At 37.0% G+C, this 18,932-nt stretch overlaps 1 protein-coding gene across 1 annotated transcript in view; it reads right to left on the reverse strand.

Annotated features, from left to right (window-relative positions):
• RYK (receptor like tyrosine kinase) overlaps positions 1-18,932 on the reverse strand; it is a 60,171-nt gene that overhangs the window by 17,718 nt on the left and 23,521 nt on the right. Inside the window, exons 3-9 of the mRNA XM_054982925.1 lie at positions 17,529-17,628; positions 14,994-15,128; positions 12,381-12,437; positions 6,661-6,805; positions 1,683-1,783; positions 640-765; positions 79-165 (exon numbers count right to left, since the gene is read on the reverse strand). Coding sequence (XP_054838900.1) covers positions 79-165; positions 640-765; positions 1,683-1,783; positions 6,661-6,805; positions 12,381-12,437; positions 14,994-15,128; positions 17,529-17,628 — 751 coding nt within the window. The remainder of the gene's footprint in view (positions 1-78; positions 166-639; positions 766-1,682; positions 1,784-6,660; positions 6,806-12,380; positions 12,438-14,993; positions 15,129-17,528; positions 17,629-18,932) is intronic.

An 18,932-nucleotide genomic window follows, 5' to 3' on the forward strand; every position in this document is an offset into this window, starting at 1 on the left:
GGTCTAACTGGAAGAAGCTTTATTCGGGTCACAATATGCCTAAATATCAATTAAATAAAACTCACAATTAAATCCTACCTTTTACTGTTTTGACAAACATTTGTTTTTCTTTACTAGGGTCTTTTTCTTCTATTAGAATTCCATGGAAAATCCTCCCAAATGTGCCTAAGCATGATAAAGAAAGAAAATGAGGTTAATATACATTTGTACATAATTTTTATAATTCAGTTGTGAAGAGCAACAAAAGACAGCAACAGACTTTCCTCTCACAAACAATCTCTGACAATCTCTAATTTGAAGATGTTCAAAAAGCAGCCTATCAATATGAACTTTAGAAGGTGATGGAATTTTCATGAAACTCTCTTTGCCAGACATTTTGTGTAATATTAGTTATACTACCCATACATTCAATTCCAATTATTTAGGTAATTGCTTAATAGAAAGACTGATTAATCTTTTTTTAAATGTTAAAGACTGACCATACCAGCAAGAATCAGACTTGATTCTAGGGAACACTACAGCATTGCTCCTACAACCACCACCAGCCATCTTTGGCAAATTCCAAGTAAGAGGTCAAGAAGCATGGAAAGCAAACTGCATACATATCATCAAATCATGAGAGAAACTTTTCACTAATACCTTCTTGCAGAACATCTTTTAGAGTTATCCTCTCTCTGGAGATTGCTATGTCCTTCACTTTAGCTTTTGCCTCCATCAAGGTTACGCTTTTAAGGTCATTCTTCTCTATCCGTAAAGTAGGATAACCTGAGGAGCCAGCATACCCAAACAATACCAATATAAATACCAAATGTAAATACCCATAACACAAAAATTCAGTTAAATCCTTTTGTAGCACTAATACACCCACCAATTCAATAGGATATTATAAGACAGGGAAAAAATCCCCCACCAGTGGATATCATGAAACAAAATATTTACTGTTTTGGTCATATTTGCAAAACTAACGTAGGATGCATTACAGAATGTCTAATACCCAACAGACTACATGCATTAAAGTGATTACCTTACAATATTTTGACAAGCAAACTGACACATTATTGCCCTCTTCTGGACTCTAAATGATATTGCTATATAGAAAGTGGACCCTCTGTTCCTCTGTTTATAAATATTCTAAAACTATGAGCCACGCATTTTTGGAATAATTTCAGTGTCTAGTAAGAAGGTGTTCAAGTCCTTTCAGAAAGGCTTTGCTCATTGCAAGAAAGCACATCCTGTAAGCTGAGAGAAATGATATTCTTTTCAGCAGGCAAAATATGCTAAAGGATATATGTTATATGCTAAACATCCATATCTGAATTCATCCAATTAGAGAAAACCATCTTGAAGACACTCTCCTGCTGATGTGAGAATGGCTAGCTGTACGCTTAGACACTAGATTGGGTGTGTGTGCAATTTGTGGGGCACAACTATCCCTCCCCATTAATCCTCCCCCTCAATATTCACCTCTCTACCTTAGTATTAGGAATGAAATGTGAGTTGAGAACCTCATGATATTCTCCTAACATGCAGCTCTTCACTCTGACAGCTCACAGAAACATAGGCCACATAGATGCCAAACCTAAACCTTCCACACTAAAACCAGCTGGCCATTATCAGTTTGGTTACTTAGAACAGACTCTGATTATGACACCACTCCACCCTGTTATTAGATTAACACTTACTAGTAATTGGTGTTGCATTGTTAGGTGTGTCAGCCCTCAGGTATTGTGTTGTTTGTGTGGAAGGCTGAGATAAGCCTTGAGAACTGCTGCTGTCACTAACGCTGTTTTAGAAGACAAAAAGACAGAGGTTCGTGACTGCTTCCATATCTGCTTTTCATTTCCTGTTCAAAAATCCAACATTTAGCCTGTTCTGGTTATCGGGCGCCACTTTAGCTGTAGTTGTATAAAGCTGTATACTGCAGCTAAAGCAAATCAGCAGAACTAGACTCTCTCCAAAATGTAACAATATTATGAAAGATTTCAAACAGTATTCTTAAAAAATGCATACACATGATAAAGCTATCCAACAGCACTTTCAGGTACTGAATTTTTTCAGTCAAATAATCTTCTGTTGAAACAATTTAACCTTTATACAAGTTTTAAGGTTGCCAGGATGAGGACGCAATTGTTAATAAAATCCCAAACTTAAATCAATATACTATTAATACCTTTGTTTCACATTTCCAAATCAGAGTGAATAAAATTGAAAACCTGTTTCATTGAGTATGTATGATGAATTCAGCTGGTGATATATACAATGGAGGATTCTGATCTTGCATAATTTTCTTGCTAGGGCAGCACTGTCAACTCAAAGAAAATTCCAAACACAAATGCCATGTACTACCTTTTAAAGCCAACCAAAATAATGTAATAGCATGTGAGCTTTTGAGTTCTCCAAATCTCTTCATCAGGCTGGATGCTGAACCCGCCCCCTGCTCCCCTCCCCACCACAACCAGGCTGATGAAGAGATCTGGAGAACTCAAACACATTGAGTTGTGATATATTCACTGAACTGACTGGGCATAACAGTATTATGTTTTTCATGTCTGCAGAGATGGAAATGCTACTCAAAAAGTGTCTTCTTGTTGTTTAATATTAACATTAATCTTTTTTTTTAATTTTTTTATTACAATTAAACCATACAACATACAAACAAACACTTATGAATCTAAACCTTAACCATTACAAAACTATTTTGATACAGGAAGGAGTTAGGTCTATACAGTCAAGTATTATATAATTTAACAAGGCATATAAATTAAAGCATAAAAGTTCTAGAGAGAGTAATTGTTTGAAGTATTTTTGATTTAGGCTGAATATTATTTGTATCAACATATTCAAAAAAAGGAAGCCATTTCTCCATAAACTTGGAGTTTGCAGGAAACTCCATAATAAAGTGATTCCATACTTTTTCAAACCATGAATCTATGGAGGGTGCATGATCTTTCTTCCAGACCAGCGCTATTTCAGTCTTTGCTACTACTAACAGAGTTGCAATCAATTCTTTTCTAATCATAGGTATAGGTAATTCTTCCCACTGATCTAAAAAAAGGATTTTAGGGTCGAAGGGAACTTCATATCCTGTAATAGTTTTGATTGAATCAATTACTTTCTCCCAATAACTTTTAATGATAGGGCATCCCCACCAACAATGAGCAAACGTGCCCATCTCTCCACAGTTTTTCCAGCATTTTGGGGAAGTTGATGGGTATATATAGGATAGTTTCTTAGGCGTGAGATACCACCTATGAATAATTTTAAACGTTTGGAACTTAGTTAAGGTAACTTTTGATTTGAATATAGATGAGGTCCAGATCTTGTTCCATGTCTGAGGTGATTGTTCTACATTGCAATCTTTAGCCCAGCTAGATTGACAAGGAATTTGCTTTTTGTTCTGTGTGTTCAGTAATGTAGTGTATAATATGGATATCATTCCTTTTTTTTGAGTTGTATAAGATCGTAATGTCATTTCAAATTCCGTCAAGGGAGTTTTCATTATTGATTTTATACCTATTTGTTCCATCATATTTTTAATCTGTAAGTATCTAAACCACACCAGATTGTGCTTTAATTTGTCTTCAATTTTTGATTTTTCCATCAGGCCTGAATTTGTAGCAATATCAATTAACCTTGTCATTTTAGCCTGTTGGAATAGTTTTATAAAATCTGATTCTTGACCAGGAGAAAACCAAGCTTGATTAAGGAATGAGGAAAATCTGGATTTTTCTGGGATGAGTTTAGTTTTGAATTTATCCCATATCTGCAAAATTGCTGATAAAAACATATTTTTATTAATGCTTTTGGGTCTGTTTATTTGTTTGTTCCATATTAAATCATTAAAAGAGAATTTGTTTAAATAAGTATTGAAAAGGGTGAGCCATTCTGCTGTAGTTTCCACGGAGATGAATTGGAGTAAGTTTAGAAGTCTAATTGCTGCTTGGTATAGATTCAAATCTGGATAATTAAAACCTCCATCTTTAGATTTTCTTCTCAACGTGGAAAATGCTATCCTTGGATGCTTGTTTTGCCATAAGAAACTATTAATCATTGTTTGCCATTGGATAATTAGTTTTATAGGAATTGTTACTGGAATTGCTCTAAAAATAAAAAGAAATTTGGGTAATATAAATGATTTTATTAAATGGAACCTATCATACCAGTTAAGTTTTAGCTTGTTCCAGTTAATAATTTCTATTTTAATTTGGTTTGCTATTCTTTGGTGGTTTAATTTAATGAGGTCGTTTAAATTGGGAGTAATGTTGATGCCAAGGTAAGTAAGATAATTTGAAGCCCATTGATATTTATACTGTTTACAAATTAGTTTTTCAGTAGTTTTAGAGAGATTAATAGAAAGAATTTGTGATTTTGATTGATTTACAACCAGTTCCGATATAGTACCAAATTCCGTTAGCAAGGGGTGAAGATGTGTCAATGAGGTTGTTGGGTTAGTTAAATAGATTAACATATCATCAGCGAAAAGCGAGATTTTATAAGAGCTACCTTTATTGGGGATTCCAAATATATTTTCATTTTCCCTTAATGCAATTGCAAAAGGTTCCAAAGCTATGGCAAAAAGCATGGGAGATAGCGGACAACCCTGTCTAGTGCCTCTGTTAATTACAATTTCTCCTGAACGTAAACCGTTCAGTCTAATGTTAGCTGTAGGTTGCAGATATATAGCTCCTATGGTGTTTAAAAATTTTTCACCAAAGCCTAGGAATTGAAGGGTACTACTTAAATATTGTTTCTCAACCGAATCGAAGGCTTTTTGAATATCTAATGAGAGGAACAGTGCTTCAGTCTTGTTGTTTTTGCAATGCTCAATTAAATTTAACGTTTTATATATATTATCTGTGATTTCTCTTTTGGGTATAAAACCTGCTTGATTATTATGAATATATTTGCTTATGAATGAATTTAAACGTCGAACTAGGATTGATGTAAATAATTTATAATCATGATTGAGAAGTGATATTGGTCTATATGATTCAGCTTTTGTTGGGTCTTTCCCTTGTTTATGTATAACTACTATATCGGCCATGTTCCAAGTAGGAGGTAGTTTACATTCATCCAAAACTAAATTGCAAGTATTAGTTAGATGTTGAGCTAGTAAAATAGCATATTTTTTATAAAACTCTGATGGGAATCCATCAGGTCCCGTGGCTTTATTGTTTTTAGCTAACTTAATTGCTTCTAGGGTTTCCTGCAGGGAGATAGGTTTTTCTAAAAGTAATCTATGATTTTCTTCCAATTTCTTTACATTTTTAAGTGAATGTAAAAAATCCATAATCTTAATTTGTTTGGGGTTTGTTGATGAATACAGATTCATGTAGAATTTTTTAAATACTTGCAAAATCGTTTGGGAATCATGACAATTTGTTTTATTTTCATCTTGAAGTAGATGAATATTATTTTTCAGATTCTTCTGTTTTATTTTATTCGATAGAAATCTTAGGGCTTTAGGGGTATTAAACCAATATCTTTGCTTAGATTTAATTAAACTTCTATGTACATTATTGCTGTCAATCGTTTCTAAAACTTTACGTTGGGTAGTTAATTTTTGGTATATTTTCTTGCTTCCTGTCAATTTATGTTCTTCCTCCAAATTTTTAATTGAGTTTACTAAATCCTGTCTGTGTTTTAATTTTTCTTTGTTTATACTCGCTGAGAGCGCTATAATATGTCCTCTTAATACTGTTTTAATCGTATCCCAGAGTATATTAGCCTTTATTTCTTCAGAGTTATTATCAGCTATAACTCTCTCTAAGGTTTTTTCTATTTCTTTGGCTGCTTGGTGGTTATAAAGTAAGTGTTTCGGTAAGCACCATTGTTTGGGGCACTGTTTTTGTATTTCTGATGCTATTAATACATTGACCCAGGAATGGTCCGAAATTAAACATGGTCCAATTTGGGAGTCCACCGCTTGCTCAAGCAATGATTCAGAAATCAAAATAAAGTCAATTCTAGTATATTAACATTAATCTTGACTGAATTATATTTATGAAGCTAGGGAACATTTCAAACATTATAAAGCTGAACTTCACTTAGGCCTGCAAGACCAAAATTTCAGCTCTATTGTATCTCTTTGTAATGTTTTTTAAATTCCTAAAATTTAAAATGTCTTGGAAGCATCTCAATATATCCTACAGACAAGCAAATAAATTCCATACCACAATCGATATAAGCAGCAAAACATTTAATTCAAATGCTAATTCAACTTTAAGCATTTTAAGGCATGTTGGAGCTGTAATCTAAAAGTAACTACTTACAAAAAGAGAATAGGTACACCGAGCATACAACCCTTGCTCGGTGTAGCTCCACCTTCAAGGAAAACCATTAGGCTGTGTATTTAAGAAAATATTCACAGAAAGGGACAATCCTGGTGAGGATACCAAGAAGTACAGCTCTCTTTATAAAGGAATGTTAGCTGGGGCCTGTTACGGCTGCTTTTTCAGCCTGAATCAAAATAACCTGTCAATTTAGGCAACTAGAGAAGCATTGCATGACATGATCTGGGAGCCTTAAGAGAAATAAGTTAAGCAATACATTTTAAGTTGTCAATGTCAGTACTGCCAAAACTGTCTTTTGTGAGGCACATAGTAAAGCCAGTAAATCTAACATAAGAAAATAAAAAAAAAATCATGCTTTGTTCTTTACCTGTCTTCCAATTCTATTCTCTTCATACTGTGAAGATGCAAAACAGCTAGTATTATTGCTACCAGGAATATGACTGCACAGCAAACTCCTACACTGATATAAAACACACGAGTAGAAGTGGTGGGAGCTGCATTTACAGGATCAACTGAAATTGAAGTGTAAAGCATTACTGCAACAAAATGGAAATAACACTTGCCATTTTCAATGAATTTCATCTACAGTTGTGGAAGGAAGGTTTCTTTTTCCTGCTCATACTATGTTAGTTTATACTTTACTGCATAATTTAAAACCATAGCAAAGGAAAAAGCCAGTGTTAAAATTTTTTCAGGATATTCTGAACCCAGTAACTAGGAGGCATAAATCTAGAGACAACATACCATATTATCTAAATACAAGTTATACCCAAAAATCTTGTTTCCCTTTTGTTTTTGTTTTGCTGCTAGTTTGCTGCAAGTATTGAAAGAAATGTCTAGAAGTACTTCTGGGGGAAAGCTGTCCTGCAAACGAGTCAAGAGAAATCTGGGGGTAAAAGTTAGGAACAAGATTAACGCACATTTGGGGGTATGCCAATGGTATGCCAATTCTTAAAATGTTGGCTCCCGAGCTGAAATTAGAGTTGACCTTTTAATTTGAAAAACAAAATAGTGACTAAAATATATTAATTTTGATTTTCATGTACATCACACACACTATGTTCACACTTTTGTTTCAGTTTAATTGTGTTATTCCTTGATCATGTAAATAAAACTTGGAAACAATAATTGTTACAAAGATGTAATAGAATTTAGTGAAGAAAACCTAACATTAAAAATACGCAACTCCAGAACATAACTAAAACTTCCAAATACTAATCATACCAACTAAAGCAAGGAACATACTAATTCCTTTGTCAATCATTAACTGTGACAAGAATTTTGATTTAAAGTATATTCATGCATGTGTTCTGGTTAATAGTATGTCCACTGCACCAACATACTGACATACATCATAATCTGCATTTGTGGCATTTGCATCTCAGAATTATATACAGTGTTTGACAACATGAGCAAGAGATTACTTCCAACATGCCGCTGAGATGGGATCAGAACAGGCTGCAGATCTGCAGCACTTCGTGCCCAAATTTGTTAATGCTGGGAAATCTGGAATGGCACCACTGAACATTTCTCTAGAATCTAGATCATGCTTTTCAGTTCACCTACACTAAGAAGAAATGAGCAGCATCGCTTGTTGGTGGTAACATTTCTCATTTTCCTGTTTTGGAAAACAAAGGATGTTATACAGAAGCAAAGGAATCTGTTCCCTTTGCATTATATATTTTACATGCAAGTTTCTCAGTTGATGTGATTGTTTAATCTATGAACACTTCTTCTCCCAAATGACCAAATAGGTAATGGTTCTTTGTGAAGACTTTCCAACATGATTGTTTGGTATAATCCAATACATAATATGTAGAATGACATTGAATCAGTGCATGAAAGGGTAGAAATGCTGTTGCTGAATCTTTGGAAGATCATATGCTTTATTTATGGGCACATAAACACCTTTTCTGTGACATTCCTGACTTCATTTATAGCAGGCCTTCACATATTTCTTCAGCTCTATGAGTCAGCCCAAAAATTTAGGAGGCAGCCTCCAGGTTTTGTATTTTAAGGACCATGTTTTCTAATCATTGCTACCACAAAACTTAATCCTAGCCTCTTCATAGCTTCTCATAAGGCTATTAAAGCTATAATAAAAGTGCTGTAGTTTATTAATATAGGGGTCAACTTGGTTGTCATGACAAAAAACTAACTTCTAGTCCCAGTTTAACTTTTCACCAATTTCTCATAATTCTATTATTGCTTTAAAAAGTTCAATTTAACTAAATATTGAACAATGCAAAGTTTATATATAAGCTTCAAGCACACTTATTTTTATGTCATAAATTTCAGGTACAAAATAATGATTACCAAGCTTTGTGTTGGATACAGCCATCTTTTTTGCTCTATCTCAGCCAATTCCCCTTGTTCTTACAGCCCCTGATCTATATGGCTTTTGTCCATGCAGGTCCCATGAAACATAGTCTTTTTAGTGGTCAAAGAGGACTTTTTTCTCTCATCTTCAGCAGTGGAAAAACAGGCCAAACACTTCTGGACAGATTAGGGCCCACTCAGAGCAGTAAACAGTCAGTATTATTATTGTTGTTGTTGTTGTTAATCATCATCATCATCATCATCATCATCATCATTACTATTACCACAATACAGCTGGGGAACTGGGGCTAAGAGGAGTAGCTTACTCAAGGCCGCCTGCAGAGCTCATGGCAGTAGTGGGAGTTGAACCAGCTGAGTGCTGATTCAATACTCAACCACTTAACCACTATGCTACACACTAACAAAAGAACATCATTCTCTTGTGTAGATATAACTGTATTGAACTGGCTCTCTTTCAATACCTATTTCACGCGAGAGGCATTACCTCAGCTGCCCTATTTGAGGACTTTTCTACTGCATCTGAAAATCCACTAGCAACAGCAATTTTCTTATGACTTAGCATACTGGAGAGCAGTTCCTCAGACAAAAATTTGCAAGACCTGCCTTCACTATCCTTCAGGAAATCTGGGCAAGGGAATATCACAGCATTCCACAGTTTAATCTAATTCACTATGCAGACAGTTCATTGTGCTCTGGTGTTGCCCTTTATAGGCTGTTTAATAATCAAAACTACATCTACCCTTTGATATCTTGATCCAATTTACAGTATTGATCTGACAAATGTATCTGCTAGATCATCAAAAGTCACTGTATCAGGAGGCTTACAAATTGCAACTATTAGTATTTGTCTATCTATAAAAAAGCATGGTGACTGATCATGAAGATAAAGTTCCTCTGGGTAGGCAATACTTTCTGTTAATTTATGTGAGAGCATGGACTTCTTTTCTTGTTCAAAGGATGCCATTTATTTCACCAAATGATACAGGTACCATTACAGACTCATGCTTCGTAATGGTGAGCAAGTTAACTGGACAACCAGCTTGATATTCAGTGATGAGATACTGTAGTACATTTCTGTAGATTTTCAACATGATTATCTGATTGTTTTCTCTACTGTGCTTACACATAGCTTAATGAATGTGGGAGCCTTATTCTTCAACAATGGATTAGCGAGTGTTTTGGCTTACCACTTGGCTTAGTCACAACCCAATGTTCTTATACAAATGTATCCACTTGTTGACCTATGTGAAAGACAATTAATGAGTTTTCTAATTCTTTAGCAGTAAGATCTTTCAGGACAATGTTTTATAGCAAAACAACTTGAGCACCTTATTAAAAACATTAAATCTCCATGAATATTCATCGTTGTTATTGTGTTTTTAGTCAGCTGTTGCACCCTCATGAAAACTAGTGTCATCAGAATATTATGGGACAATTAGTGTGTTTGTGTGTTGCAATGTAAAGCAGAGGCTGCAGGAAAAGGTCCATCTGCTTAATGCCAACGCTTTCTTCATAATGCCCACACCACCACTACCATTTTTACCTAAGCCATTAATCTAATCCTATGCTTGATCTGGGTCTACTTGGTTGAATTTACGGAGTGATGTTTAACAAAATAATCTTTTAAAAACTGATAACACGTTTGAAGGAGTTGGTACATCACATCAAGGTGAGCAGGACCTCACCTGATATAACGGTATCAATCATACCTCATGTTAACATGACTGGATTAGTTCATAAGGCACACCATCTGGTAGGGCACGAGTAAGCTGATCATTTTGTCCCAAATGCCCCCTGAAATACATTGTTCCTTGATGTTGTTCTGTCCTGGGCAATATATGGGTTGGATCTTGAGGGAAATTTCTACTGACTGGGGAGGGGGTGTGATATTTTCCAATTCCCTTCCCAAATCAGACCCCAGCCTTCCCTTTCATAATATTCTAAGCAGGTCACCTGTCCCCTGAAGCAATATTTCAGGGGGCATTTGAGGCGACACTGAGAGGGGGGAAATAATGCCTTTGGTTTCCCCCTCAAATTTACACAATGTAGGGCAGGTATATGCTATGTTGGATTTACATTTTTACAAGTATTATTTCAATAAAATTTTCCACCAAAATTTCCAATTTGTTTGGACATTTAAAGCCACACTTGATTGCCTCCCATTCAAATACATCACTCCAATTATTTGTTGCTATTGAGACCTACAATTAACATGGGGTACTTTTAAACATGTTTACTAAATGAGTCAAGGAGCATCTGTGGCAATCCCGCCAACTGGCAGGAGCTTGTGGGAGGGAGCAATACCCCAAACCTCTTTTGGAGATAGGTGGAATGTCTGGGTCTTTTGATGGCCCATCCCACAACCTTATGAAGACTAAGAATCAGGAGGAAGAGCTGGGATCTGTCCAGACTGGAGACCCATTTGTGGTCTGCCATGGTGCTCAGGCTGAGAAGCATCTTGGCTTCTTTTTCACCATTTAAACACTCAGCCGCCTTACAACTGACAGATGGGATGGAGAGTGACTTGCATGCAACACCACACAGCTTACTGAGCATTCCCAAAGCATATGGGGGTGGGGTTGAGGCAAAGCCATGCCCTCTTTAAACTTTAAAACCCTGCCACTGAAAACTCTGCCTACCTTATAGTTGACAAGTAGAGTGACACCTGGGCAATGCTTAGTGGCTCGTCTAGACCTTCTGGGACAGGGCAGGGACGCAGCCCGATTTAAAATTTTAAGGCCCTCTGTCAGCCATTTTTATTCTTAAGTTAGAAACATAGAGCTGGAAGGGAGCCCAGCCGTCTGCACCACACAGGAAATTCACAGCTTTCACAACATTTATCTTCCTCAGTACTCCTGCATTATGCCCAGAGGAAAGCAAAAACCTCCAGGATCCCTGGCCTTTCTAGCCTGGAGGAAAAGTCCTTCCCAAAGTGTCAATTGACATTGCCCTGAGCAGATAAGAGAGGGCCACGAGAGCCAAGAACCGGCTTGTCCCTTCATGCACTCCCTCTCTTGATCTGTGTACATTCATATTAAGTCAGAAAATCATCATAGCTGTCTGATAACCATCTAGCCTCTTCTTAAATACCTCCCAAGAAAGCCTGTTCCACTGAGGAATGGCTCTAACTGTCAGGAAGTTCTTCCTAATGTTTAGCCAAAACCCCTTTTGTTTAATTTTAACTCGTTGTTTCTGGTCCAGCTGGGCAACAGAAAACAACTCTGCTCTATTCTCTATATGACAGCCCTTCAAATACTTGGAGAGGGCTATCATACTACCTCTCAGTCACCTCCTATCCAGGCTAAACAACCAGCTCCTTCAAACCTTTCCTCAAAAGACTTGGTCTCCTGACCAGTCACCATCTTCGTTGCCCTCCTTTGGACACATTAGTAGGTCAAAAGCTCAAAATTCAGCATGGGAACCAACATTTTCGATTTGCCTTACCCAAATTGTGTGAAAAGACTGGTTCTTGACTTCTAGTGTCAAGCAGCCAGTTTTTTCAACATGCAAATCACTGTAGCCAAATTTACAATCTGTATCAGCTGAAAGGCTCTGAGTATTTCTGATGTAGCCTTCAACAAAGGTTGTCTACCCCATTTCCTCCCCAATTTACCTTTCTTAGAATTTCAATTCACTTACAAAAATGCACCAATGTATCCTATGAACGATGCTTTTGAGGTATTTTCTCCCATTATACAAAATGCAGGAAAGTCTACTACTACAATATTTAAAAGCACATTTACTTACAAAAAGTTTTGCTGCTATTCTTGTCAGATATTGGTGGCTTTACTTCTAGTTCTAACTCTAAAGACAAGAGGAGAAAATAGGTCTTTAAAATCTCTTTTCTTGTAAATTTGTAAAGCAATGCAAAATTAAAAACAAAAACAAAAAACACAGTTCAGGTTACTAAGAGCTCCACTGAAGGCTAGTCACCTGCTTACAGAACTATTTTTCCTCAATGAAAAGCTTTTCATTATAGGGTGACAACTGAGAAATAGTCAGCTCAATGTTGATCTCCAAAGTGAAATAACCAATCAAAATGTAGTACCACTAACTCCAGCTGCAGCAGCATAATGAATGCTTTCGAATTTAATTCTCTGCTAACTTCCAAAGATAGCAATTTGTCTAAACATGGGAACATGGGGATGATTTTTAAAAAAGTAAGCTGAACATAAGTTTAAGATTTACAAAGCTTCTAACAGATGCAGAGATGTAGCATAAGCTTTCGAGAATCATGTTCTCTTCGTCAGATGCATGGAGGGCAAGAAGAAACTGGTCAGATATATAGGTGGAGAGGGGAGGGAGGAGTAGATGCAAACAGTTGCTTCTGATATGGAGATCAGTTTGCTTCTGTTAAGGAAGTCAGTTACTTCTGATAATGACATAACCATTCATAGTCTCTATTCAATCCCAGCTATTCAATCTATTCGATCCCAGCTATTCAATCAGTCAAGATGGGATTGAATAGAGACTATGAATGGTTATCTCATTATCAGAAGAAACTGACTTCCTTAACAGAAGCAAACTGATCTCCATATCAGAAGCTACTGTTTGCATCTACTCCTCCCTGCCCTCTCCACCTATATATCTGACCAGTTTCTTCTTGCCCTCCCATGCACCTGAAGCTTATGCTACAATAAAGTTGGTCAGTCTTAAAGGTGCTACTGGACTCTTTTTGAAAGCTTCTAATAGGGGAAGAAAGGCTGAATTCTTGCATGTGATTGTATCATATCCTATATATTTCTGGCAAACATCCTCTTTTCCTAACTTGGGGACATCCTGAAAATCTCACAAATCACTGAATCTACACATACCTACAAGACTATGCCAATCATGTAAGGAATTGTGAGAAATTCTACTCCATGCAATATAAAAATGTTCCTTATGCAAATAACAAATGCAACAGATTTAATAAAAGCATTACCATTAAAAGCAGTAAAATATTTATTGCATAAAATTATGAACTAATTACTATACAGAAATCAAAAAGAGTTTTACACTTAAAAAACAGTCAAAGCACTACAGATTAAGTTTAGCAAAAATAGATCCAATGGCATTTCTTTTTGTCTGAAAATCACAACCTATGAGCAGTCTAATTCAACATGAGGCCTACCATGAATATCACAGCTTTTCCTCATGGTAGCCCAATGTTGTTAAACTTTTCTCCTTTTTTATAAGTTTCTTTGGCTTCACACATTAAGGCATAAGCATATAAAATGTTTCCATGGGGACAACACCCCTCTTCCTTTATAGGAGTAGTCTGAAGAAAATAGGTTACTATTAAGTTTCGTTTTTGTTTTCAATTCGTATTTTTTCAAATATTGATTTGCTATTACTCCAATGATATCTATAACTGTGGAAGTATAATATTGAAGTATAAATAACCGCTATAGTTTGCATCTAGCTTATATCAATATATCCAGAAAATAACAGTAATCATATTATTTCAAATATTTGTTTTCTTCTTCCTTCCCTTATTTAGACAATCTCAGCACATTTTGCCTTTTCAGCACATTACGTACATACCACATTATGCACAGCCATTTCTTAACAGATGACATGAGTTCAAGTATACAAACAAAGTATTACCCATGTAAACTTACTAATGTATTCAAAATTTTATTAACAATAATGTACAGGCACGGTGCTCAGGGCCTCACAAACTGTTGGAAGAACTAGTGTTTGTATAGTGCTTTACTTACATTTGCACTTTACATTGTTGTGCAATATTCATATTGTTAGCACTTAGAGCACTTTATCAATTGTTGAGGCAAAGCCTAGTGGTTAGCACCGGTGTAAATGGTTTTCTAACTGTGAACAGGGTTGATGTCAAGTAGTTATATGGTTCAATAATCAATTTCAATATATTATTACGTGCCTATACATTATTGTTAATAAAATTTTGGATACATTAGTAAGTTTATGCGGGTAATATTTTGTTTGTAGCCTTGTATTACCACATTTCTCTCTGTTGCTGATGAGTTCAAGTATGGCATTTAGAAGCAACTAGAATCTGTGCTGGAGTTACTAGGTTCCAAAGCAGTGTGTTATGAACTCTTTTTAAATAACAAACATGCTTCTCTTCAGCTTCCTGGAAAAGTTTGTTTCTACACACTCAAAGACCTTTTGATGAGTCCCCGGACCCTGTACACTTTCCACTGCATGCTCATAATCCCAGAGCTACACCGCTACATAAGGACGACACCACTTCTGTTCCTTACTAGGGAAATGAACCACTTTATCTGGCTCTTAGAGGGATGAGGAAACACAGAGGATCCAGCAGAAGGGTGGGTGCCTGGAGTGATTTGCATGGGATGCATTGGATTTAAGTGGGCTGAAAAAACAAAACACATTACTTACTTTTGTAACACATTTTCCTTCGTTTGAAATTTAAAACTGTGATGTTTTTTGATACATTTACTGTCATGTTGAGCTGCATAAGTACCGTAACCTCAGAATCTAGCCTGCCAGTGCAAGACAATTCCACTCGGAACACTATAAATAGAAAAGCCATACATGTTTTTTAAATACACATTTTTTATCCTTCACAGTAGTATTCCCTTTGCTACAATTTATTTTACTTTACTTCATTTCTATCTCACTTTTCTCCTCAATGGGGACTCAAAGTGGGTTACAACATTCTGCCCTTCTCCATTTTATCCTCACAACCACTCTATGAGGTTCGGTAGGGTCTGAGAGTACACAATGGCCCAAGGTCACCCAGCAAGGTTCCATGTAAGAGTGGAGATTCAAACCTAGATCTCCCAGATCCTAGTCTGTCATTATAGCCATTACACCACACTGGCTCTGAAAAAAATGAGTTGGATTTTTTGCTCACTCCTGTTATTTCTAATTCTCCAGGAATTTATTTAGACATATACATATAAACCATAGGATTCCTACTATACCATAATATGGGTGTGTATGAATGTACATGTGCCCAGCACTTCTCAAAACCTTTAAGAAATCCTTATTTTGAATCAAAAGTATAGTATATGCAACACAAATTTCAATCTTGATAGCATTTCTTCAGTCACTATATTGTTCTAGTTATGGCCTCTTAAGAGGAAAACCATTTTTTAAAACATTTAATGCACATCACTACCTTGATGAATACCACAGAAGGCCAATAAAGATCAGCAATGACTCCAATGCTCTTTTCAAGAACCAACCACTGGCCTCCTCTGCTCTTCTTCCTATTCAAATCAAGTTGTTCCTACAGAAGCAACTTTTTTTGATTACCCATGACTGCATTTACTTGAGTGATGATTATGTTCAGAAAATGAGTTACACTTAACCAATGATTTAGAATTTCTTGAGAGCATCAGCAAACATGTGAATAAAGATAACAGCCACAGACCAAAGCACTACTTACGTGATTTTGCCTGCCTATGGGACTTTCCAGCTCCCCCTGCATCTCAGAAAAACCTCCCTACAAGGGTGAGGAGGGGCTGGAGTAGCACAGCTGCTAAGGGAAGGAATTATTCCCTCTCTCTGTAAAGAAGTATTTATATATGGGGTACATGCATGACAGATCCCAAGCCACTGTAAATCTGAAATCAAGCTAACCATATTATAGTTGCTAATAATACCAATTAATAATTCAAAGATGTAAAGCAGGGGTGGGGAAGGTCCAGCCTGCAGGCAGTATAAGTCATTTGGACTGGCCCACGGAGAGAGAGGAGTGGTGGAGCTGCGGGCGAACGGCAGTGCTGTGGGAGAAGCAGCAAGTGGGTCCCTTGATCCCATCCTTCCCCCCTGTTCCCACTTACCCACTTGGCGGGGAGCGCACTCCCACACCACAAGAGCAGGCGGCAGCGGTAAAAGCAGCCCGCTCTCGCTGCTGCCACTGCCACCACCTGCTATTGCCAGCGCCGCCCACTGCCACCGCCGCCACCAAGAGCGACCTGCAGCACTGGTGAAAGGGGCCTGTGCCACCGCAGCGAGAGCAAGCAGTGGCATCAGCAGGGGGGTGCTGGCACTGGTAACAGAGCTGCTGCTGCCGCCGCTGTGGCAAGCAGGCCGCAGCGGTGACAGCAGGGAGAAAGGAGACAGAAGCGCCGTTTCTCCCGCGCGTGTGATGTCGCTCCCGGAAGTGATGTCATTGCGCACGCTGTGTGACGTCATTTCTGGGAGCGATGTTGCGCGCACAGGAAAAAGGGCGCTCCCTGCATGGGACAGAACAAACTTGGCCCTCAGCGGAAAAAAGATGTAATGATGTAAAGAATCAGATGCCAGTTTAGAAGCCAAGATGCAACACATCCACATTGTACTAGTATATTTTAGATGTCTCAATGCAGCAGCATCTGGAGTTAGTGAGACTGTAAAAATCAATACAAAAATGTGCATTTTAGATGAATTATCAATGGACAACACCAGTGGAAAGCACTGAGAATGGCTACATACTCAGTGCTGTATGTATGCAGCAATTCCATGAATCACAGAAAAAGTTTTCTGGATACAGAAAACAGCTTCCAGAGGAAGTGCGGAGACAGTGTCATACAGGTGAGCAAATACAATTTCCAGAGTCATGGCCAAATTGAAACATTCCTTGTCTAAGAGAAACAGAGTAAAATCATGCAAGCAATAAAAATTATAAAATTAAAATATTACTTTGCGCAACACATTTGTGTTTTTTTTGTTAATAGCTCTATATTGTTTCCCTCCTAAAAGCAGGAATTATGGGCCTTTTGTCAAGGTATTTATAATGTATGGGAGCAGCGACAGCCTGGTTTCTTCCCATATCAGAAAAATAACATTGAATTCCTGGGCCCATATGGGAACAGCCCTCCTTACATATCTTCTCCATTCCAGTAGAGACTTTCCCATAAGCTGGGAAAACTTAACTGTTTTCCAAGTGTATGGAAATATCATTGTTAATGAAACTCTACTTACCTGATAGAGTACGTGGGACTTCTCCCTGTAGAGAGATATTTGCCTGTGGCATATCCATAGCCAGCAAGTTATCAACTTGAAACCCTAGTTTATATTCAACCTGTTAAAAAAATAAAAAGGAGGGACAAAAAATAAAGAGATATATGCTTAGCAATGATAGTGAATATTTTAATTCTCTAATTTAAATAAAAATCCAAAATAAAGATGTAGCTATGCACCCAACTAAAATGATCACTGAGTAAATTCAGAGGACCTTATCAGAGAGCTTTCACATTCATTTTGACAGATATTTTGTCTTTCCCAGCCTAGGAACAGGGGGCAAAATCTAGATGAAAACATAAAAGTGGGGCTGCACAATGAGCACAACTATCCTTTTAAGTTGTCCAACAGCAACTTCATAAATTCTTATTTACACTGACACTCCTGTACTGCAAAAAGTGTGGTACAAGTTCATAATGCTTACAGCACATTTGCCCCCAGTATATCTGTTTGCTTCCACAGCTCCATGCCCTATCTATTTCCTTCCTAACATCTCCTGGTGATCAACATGCTACTGCCTCTTTTTAAAAAAACCATTAGTACAATGAGAAGAATTTTGAATTTAAGGGTGACAAAGAGGCCTACTTAACCTTTTATATTTTCTGAATTACCATGGACACTCTTGGAACTCATGTAGTAACTGAGCAGTTACGCAAAACATATTGAAGGAAAAACATAGCTGCAAATCTTGGGTTCAATTAAAACACACGACCACACAAAACTTCTCTATGGCTAATCAACAAGATTCCATTCATGTGTGAGTGTGAAAGTTTACCACTCTTTAAACAGATGCAATTTTCTAGGTGTTGTTAAGCTCATAATCATAAGGGTATCTATCTACCACCTGCCTTTGCCATATATTTCTGTAGGTGGTTGGGTGGTGGTTGCTGGTGAAATCTGCTGCCATGTTTTTAAAAAAACTGCTGCTATATTGTCTGTTGTGTGTGTCCTTCTAAAATATTTTAAGATGTTTTATCGGTTTTAAAGGTATTGTATTTTATATTATTGTATTAATTGGAATCCGCCCTGAGGCTGCTGATGCGGGGAGGGTGAAACACAAATCGAATAAAATAAATAAATAATAAAAAGCTGTGATGTGTTACAGGTGCCTCCACTGACATCACCCTACACTAATAAAAACAAATCAAGGTGAAATTACTTTCTGCTTTTATGAATCGCTCTAGCATTTTATCCCTCTCCCATAATATTAGAACTTGGGGACACCTGATGAAGTTGCTGGGCAAAAGGTACAGGACAGATGAAATGAAATACTTCTTTAATTAAACATTGGAATTCACTGCCAGTCACTGTCCTTCAAAGGGAGTGCAACTCCATCCAAAATGGGTGACACTTTAAATCCCAGAT

Source organism: Eublepharis macularius, chromosome 6 (assembly GCF_028583425.1).
Source record: "Eublepharis macularius isolate TG4126 chromosome 6, MPM_Emac_v1.0, whole genome shotgun sequence".
Taxonomy (NCBI): Eukaryota; Metazoa; Chordata; class Lepidosauria; order Squamata; family Eublepharidae; genus Eublepharis; species Eublepharis macularius.